Source organism: Xiphophorus maculatus, chromosome 9, assembly GCF_002775205.1.
Source record: "Xiphophorus maculatus strain JP 163 A chromosome 9, X_maculatus-5.0-male, whole genome shotgun sequence".
In the NCBI taxonomy this organism is placed as follows: domain Eukaryota; kingdom Metazoa; phylum Chordata; class Actinopteri; order Cyprinodontiformes; family Poeciliidae; genus Xiphophorus; species Xiphophorus maculatus.
This window is the reverse complement of record NC_036451.1, coordinates 15,362,890-15,369,587: the sequence shown is the minus strand read 5'-3', so window position 1 is coordinate 15,369,587 and position 6,698 is coordinate 15,362,890. Positions and strand designations below refer to the sequence as shown.

The window sequence follows — 6,698 nt, the reverse complement described above, 5'->3', positions numbered from 1 at the left end:
TTCCAAGTGCTAACATAATTTAGAGGTTTATTCAGCAAAATATCAGTAGTTACAGCAACCTTCATGTCTTAAATATTTTGTAAACCAAGTATTTACTTTGAGTTTTGCAAAAATATCATTAAAGTGACCAAAACATCTTATTGTTGTGACATTGTAGATGAACAGAGGAGTTCATCTGTGCTTAATCAATCTGCTTAATAAGTTAATAATTAAATACAACACTCCTGTCACCCAATAATACAAAGACCACCATTTCTCATTTACAGTGAGATATCCCTAAGAGATATCCAGTGAGAATGTTTGATATCCAAAATATCATTTAACAAAACAAAAGTCCAACTGGCAATAAAAATAAGGTAATTTCTTGTAGTATAACTCACAGTTTAACACAGTTACAACATACTACCTTGGTAAATATTAACCATTACATCACATGCAGATAATGTGTTCATTGTGTAATGTTTGTATTAAGCTACCATGTCATTGTTTGCACAAAGAGTGGTTTCACAGTGGACCCAAAGCATTATGGACCCATGAGAAAAGAAAATTCAAGTTGGCGCTTCAAATTCTTTTTAATATATATATGTATATGTGTGTGTGAACTTCTGTTGAGAAATGGCAGCTGAAAACACAATAAATAAGGCACTCTTGGTGTTGCGATTTTGGCATCTCAGCAGATACTCTCCACTACATTCATTCACACACTGTAGGACTCATAATTTTTAAATGCAATAAATTATGAATGACAGAGAGAGGAGAGATGGTGGAGTCCATTTTGATTGGTGATGGGGTTCCTCTCAATAGTCCCATTTTATCTTATCGGGTCCAGCCATTAGGTCTCTCTGACAGCTCCATGAACGAGGCTTCAGCAAGTCCAGGAATGAAGACTGGAACAGAAACAATTATGAATAGCTGCACTGAGTTCACACTTCAGCTAAACAACAGTGCCTCTAAAAACTGTTCATACTTCTCAAACTGCTTCTACTGTGGTCAGGTAACAAACCACAAACTTTAATATTTTTACTGGGATTTTAGGGAAGACAGACTAACACAAAGTTGCCCAAAATAACCGTGTAAGGAAAATTATATATTCAGGTGTGTTGGAAAAGCTATGCATCTAAAAGTAGCAAGACATTACGCCTCGACTGGGGCACCCATGGTTGAGATCAAAGCTTCTACATGTTAAAATGCCCTAGTTAAAGTCCAGACCTAAAATAATTTTGAGGTAAGGATTATAAAATGGTGTTCACAGACACTCCCCATCAATCTAAATTGATGGAAAGCTTTGAAAATCTTGTATATTTTTCTCCTTCCACACATATTTTTGGTCTACTTGGTGATATAAAATCCCATTAAAATTAGTTATGAGCAATGTATACCCAGAAGGTAAAGTGTAAAATCTCAAAGTCCTGGTGTTACCTCTTTGAGTGGACAGTACCGTCTGGCATACCACTCTTGAGAGTACAGACACATTATGACCCCCTGACCCAGAAAGAGGGACGTCCACATTAATATGTTCCAAATGGGGCCTTTCCTTCGATCGTGGAAAATAAAGTTGAACATCACTGTTGAAAGAACAAAAATTAAGAAGAAGCTTGGAAACAACAAGATAAATGAGCCTTACACACTATTTTCCCTCTTACTTCCAAAGCACATAAAGAGGCAGAAAAGCACCGGATAGAAGAATCCGAAGCTAACTGCAAGAATGTACTCATGCACCACTGCAGACACAGTAAACACAAAAAACATGGCGGCTGGTCGGAAACGCTTCTGAGATATCTGGAAGGACAATAACAGAAAGACAAGAAATGAATACTATGTTACATTTACTAAAAACATATCATACTAAAATGTTCTGGATTTCAACATAAAATCCACTTACCAAAAGGAAGTCCTTGTACACATAGTAATACAGCCAGTCATGGACCACCACATTCCAAGTACGGTAGTAATTGGCATAAGATGTTGAGTTCCACCAGTCCTATAATGTGCAATCGCAAAATTAATGCACATTTTATTTATAACTTGAGTAATATCTGTCTGAGAGTGACAGCAGTACCTTGTAAAACATTCGGTCTGCAAAGCGAAGCATCTCAGCAAAAGCATTGAGCCAGCAGTGGAGAAAAGCAAAAAAACCCAGCAGGAGAACCAAAACACCTGCAAACCAAAAAAAAACACAACAATTTATTATTTCAAGCTAAGAGTTCATTAAATAGTTTAATTCAATACAAATCCGATTAAAATTTACCTGGCAGTATAGAGTTAAAGACACAAAGTACCATGGCGCGCAGATTGAACAGCTGCAGGCTGATGCTGCGAAACTGTGGGATGCACAACCGCACAAATATGTAGTAGGTATAAAAGAGACAGCCAAGTACCTGTGGAACATTGAAGGAAGGCGGAAATGTAAGACAGTTTTCTTTTACTTCAAATGTTATGCAACAGCAGTACAATTCAGTACCTGAAGTAACTTTGAGGCCACATAGCCCCATCTGGTCACCGGGTTTCTAGTGGAAGAGAAAAATGATTTGTTTTATGCCCTAGAAGGAAGTCACAATTGAAACTAGACAAATAACTAAGAAAATCACTTTACCTAGGGTATTTGTCTCTATAAATAAGAGTTGGTGCAAACAAGAAGTAGAGATACTGGGAAACTTGAGGAACCACAGGTCCATTGCCTATAAATGACAGCAATTAGAATGACAAAGGGGACAATAAGTCCAGTGCAAGTCCTTCTGAAGTCATCCAACTAGTAAACATTTCATCTTATTATAGTAATATTAATAATTCACCTTAATATAAATATGTCTGTACTGCAAAGTTAATACATAAATTACACAACAATAATTAAGTGTAAGTGAAATAGCAACATACTTGTCTTGTCTTTTTGCCAAGCTAGGACTCTTGGCACATTCTCTCTGACAAAGGAGTGGGCTTTCATCATCAGGCGAACCTGAAACAAGAGAAATATTCCAAGATTAAAATATGCACATCGAAATATGAAAACCAAATATGAAGGTAAACATTTCAGACCAAATAAAAACAACCTTCACCAAAATACCAACCTGTTCAATGATGACGATAAAGCAAGAAGCAGGCGGCAAACTGTTGGTCACTACCACATATGTTGGTAGGAACCCCAAACACAGGCCTTGGTACAGCAGGAACGCAGAGCCAAACAGCCAAGTGTACAGCCTCTGCTGGCCATGGGAGCCCGACTGGCTTTGTGACCACAGATGGAATAAGGTGTAGGGAACCAGCAGTACGGACAGGAACATGCAAAGCCATGTGCACACCACTAGAGGGAACTGTCCAAATGCATAGACCAGCAGGTCAAAGTCCAAGACCAGTCTAAGGCAGAAGAGATTAAGAGAACATGCAAATGACTTATTATGATGTATAAGGAATAATAAAAAAACAAAAGAAAGTGTCTTTCAGCACAAATACAAAGTGCTCACATTATTCAGTATTACCTGCCTTCATCAAGGAAATCGACCACGAATGTGCTGAGAATAAAGAGAATGAGCAGGGCAATAAACATGTGGTAGATGGTCCTGATGTGGTTCACCTCAAACAACTCACTGTGGAAAAACACACATCATAAATCTAGTGGCTGCACAGTGCAGCTGCGTGAAAAAGATGTTGCAGTCTTTAGGAAAACCAAATTACCATACAGCACTCAAATTACAGAGAATCTCATTTGAATGACTTACATAGTGAAGTATGAACTTACTCTAGAAGGGATCTCCGAGTAACAAAGTGCTTCCCGTGGCCTTGAGGAGGCTGAACGTGCCTATGGAAGGGAAAGTGGGGAAGAAAGGGCTAAATTTGTATTTTCTTGTCAGAGGATTACCATCATGACAAGAAAATAGGCCAAAGGAAAGTGGTCTGCACATTTATATAGGTTCAGGGTTGATGAGGAAATGCAATACCCAAGTTTGCTCCTCTCCTTGTCCGACTGTGGTGGTGAGAAGGCTGCAGGTAGAGGTGTGGACTCAAGGCTGGCTGATTCTTCAATAAGACTGTCCATGAAATCATGGACTTGGCTTTCAAACTGACGCATCAGGTCACTCTTCAGGCCCTGGCCAAACAAAAAGCACACATAAAGAATCCTTTTTAGGTGCTTAAACTGATAGGGATAACATTCTTTCATGGTGTCACTGTGACTTTCACATAGTAGAGAAGACATACTAAATCAGCATAACTTGAAGTGTTTTGCAACGGATCAGTGTGTCATGGACTTTTTCAACCTTTAGCCAAACTGAATACATCTTTTGTAATCATCCTTCCCGTATGCATTTCTGCTCTGGTTTGACATTAATCAAGCTGGTTTATAAAAATGAGGCAGAAAACAGAAAATTAACTGAATGTCAGTTTATATAAATGATCTCTTTCTGTTGTTTCAGTCACAATAGCATTTTATCAAGTTCACAGATAATCAAAATTATCCATAATGACTCAATTAGGGTTCATAGATGCTCAGAAGTGACTGAAGCTCCTATTCCATTTTTACAGTTTGCAATATACACTTAATCCAACCACTGAATGATATAAATAAAATCACAAACACATTTGTTATAACGAATTTTGCATTTTCACATGTACATCTAAGCCCAAAAGTGAATCTTAACTCAAGTGTGAGCAAAGCTGGGTCCACACCTCGACTCAACTCGCAGTCTGTTGTGAAAGAAATCTAAGACAGTCTTAAGATTTGAATATAAAAATCTGTGGTCATTCATATGACAGGAGCACAGCTAATCTACCAAAAAAAAAAAAAAAAAAACTGCTCTTTGAGGGCATCAAGCTCAATCATAGTCAATTCAACTGAATGTATTGCAACTGAAATACAAAATCCTAACCAAATACTGCATCCAAGTGGTCCTTGAGAATAGCAAAAAATTCACCCATTGATGTTAATGTGGTGATTATGAATATATTGCTTAGTTCTGGAACCAACTAACCTCTGCTTTCCTTTTTAGTTGCAGCTTTTTGCTAATCACATGCTCCACTTCAATTTTCCCTGAAATTGAAATAACACATAATAATGGCGTTAAAAACAAACACAAAAACGAACACCATGAACCATTTGGTAATCACATTTGGAATATCAATGCAGCTTTGTGCTGTGAACAGACCTAAATTTGGCATGATCAATCATCAACAAAGCTTCCAATGAGCAATCCTTCAAGTCGGTTATCATCAAAGTCAGCTAAGCTAAAAAACCGTTCAGAGGAACAATGATTAATTTGAGTTGGGGAAACAAAATGTGAAATAAATCATAACAAAAGCGGTAAATCCCAAAACGTCACAACTTCTCCTAGTTAAGGTTACTGTAGGTCAATAGCATCCTGATGATTGACACATTTGTTCTTTTATTGATGTCAGCATGGGTGGAGCAGTACTACACCCACGTCTGTCATGTGAAAACCTGAAAATTATTTTTGAAAATGACATACACAAGATATACAATGTTTTTAGTTTGTTGTTTTCACTGTTCCAGGATGGTATAAATATATTAGAATGACATACACAATGAGAACAGTTTCTTAATTCATTTGTTTCCACACTGGTAAAGTTTTGCCTCATAACAGAAAAAACTTTAAAGACTTCATTGTTGAAGTCGTTGCAAGGCAGTGTGACTACTGTTGCTTCCTACTGTATGCTACCACAAACTGTACCAAAGGTCAAAAGTGTTCACTTAAAAGGAAGAGATCATCACAATTCAGTCTTTAAAAAAAAAAAAAAACATTAACGGAAATATACTGATGCTAAAAAGAAGGATGTGAATCATCTGCAACAGAGGCTACTGTCCCCTTACACAATCTGCCTGAGATGCGTGTGTGTGGGTGTGTGTGATATTTGCTCACCATTGCTTGTGACACGGTTATCGTCATTCCCATGCGGATGTCTCTCAGGACTAGATCCTCCATCCAAGTCTGGGAAGATAGACAGATTGTTGAGGGCTCGGCTGCGGGACCTGAGCAAACTTTCTCCTCCGGTTTCCATCCTACAGAAGCAAAAAAAAAATTGGATTTATTTGAGGCAGCTTTGAAGTAGAGAGGTCAGGTACCATAAAGAAGCCAAGTTAGCAAACATATCACCTTTCGCATGTCAGTGAAAGGAATGAGGAGGATTTTAAATGACGGACAAAGCAAACTCAGTTCACAATGAAATCACTCTCACATGAGCAGCCTCTCAATAGCGGACAGAGAGAGAGCTAACTAATTACCTTCCGCCAGCGTATCGAAGATAACATGCAGTTACAAATGGACAACTACTATAACCTAGCTCACTGAAACAATATCGCTGCTGTATGAATGACAGAGCTAGTCAAATTAGCCTTCTATGGTCAACCACAGGCGACCTGACACCGATTACACGTGTAAAAATGTCTACTTCCTCAATTACTTACTCGCTTCCGCAGCCTGGTCCTCTCTGTCGAGGCTTTCCCTGGTTACTAAACAGACAGGCAGCTGTCTTGGTCTAATATCGACAACGTGAGTTCACCTACTCCACGGTGCAAACGCCGACCAGATGATGAGCCGGACCCTCGATGGTGATTGGCCGGAATCTCTCCTCCTTTTGACGTCACCAACAACGGCGGCGGGGGAGGAATGGGGTTTCATAAGAAAAGTGAGAATACATTTTTATGCAATCCCAACTTTTTTTTATCAGGCTGTCACAGAGTATAATGGAAC

The 6,698-nt window shown here is 38.5% G+C and overlaps 1 protein-coding gene across 3 annotated transcripts; it reads right to left on the bottom strand.

The window, feature by feature from the left end:
* Positions 1-6,549, bottom strand: soat1 (sterol O-acyltransferase 1). Of its 3 annotated transcripts, none has more exons than XM_005806394.3 (16): positions 6,413-6,549; positions 5,868-6,007; positions 4,962-5,020; positions 3,933-4,081; positions 3,734-3,793; positions 3,474-3,581; positions 3,066-3,351; positions 2,875-2,953; positions 2,594-2,678; positions 2,462-2,507; positions 2,249-2,378; positions 2,060-2,157; positions 1,883-1,981; positions 1,644-1,779; positions 1,420-1,565; positions 1-887 (listed from the first exon to the last, which is right to left on the bottom strand). In XM_005806394.3, exons 2-16 carry the CDS (start codon positions 6,004-6,006, stop codon positions 798-800), a joined length of 1,710 nt encoding a protein of 569 aa, XP_005806451.2. In that variant the 5' UTR covers position 6,007; positions 6,413-6,549; the 3' UTR covers positions 1-797. The 3 variants fall into 3 exon arrangements, with proteins under 3 accessions (XP_005806451.2, XP_023194880.1, XP_023194881.1); XM_023339112.1 differs by lacking the exon at positions 6,413-6,549 and adding an exon at positions 6,230-6,335; XM_023339113.1 differs by lacking the exon at positions 4,962-5,020.
* Positions 6,550-6,698: the final 149 nt, after the last annotated feature.

Excerpts from the sequence above, each read along its gene's own strand:
- soat1 (XM_005806394.3), bottom strand. The coding sequence starts at position 6,006 with ATGGAAACCGGAGGAGAAAGTTTGCTCAGGTCCCGCAGCCGAGCCCTC. Across the intron at positions 2,379-2,461 it reads TGGCCTCAAAGTTACTTCAG|GTACTTGGCTGTCTCTTTTA; the intron begins GTACTGAATTGT and ends AATGTTCCACAG. Across the intron at positions 1,780-1,882 it reads TGTACAAGGACTTCCTTTTG|ATATCTCAGAAGCGTTTCCG; the intron begins GTAAGTGGATTT and ends TTGTCCTTCCAG.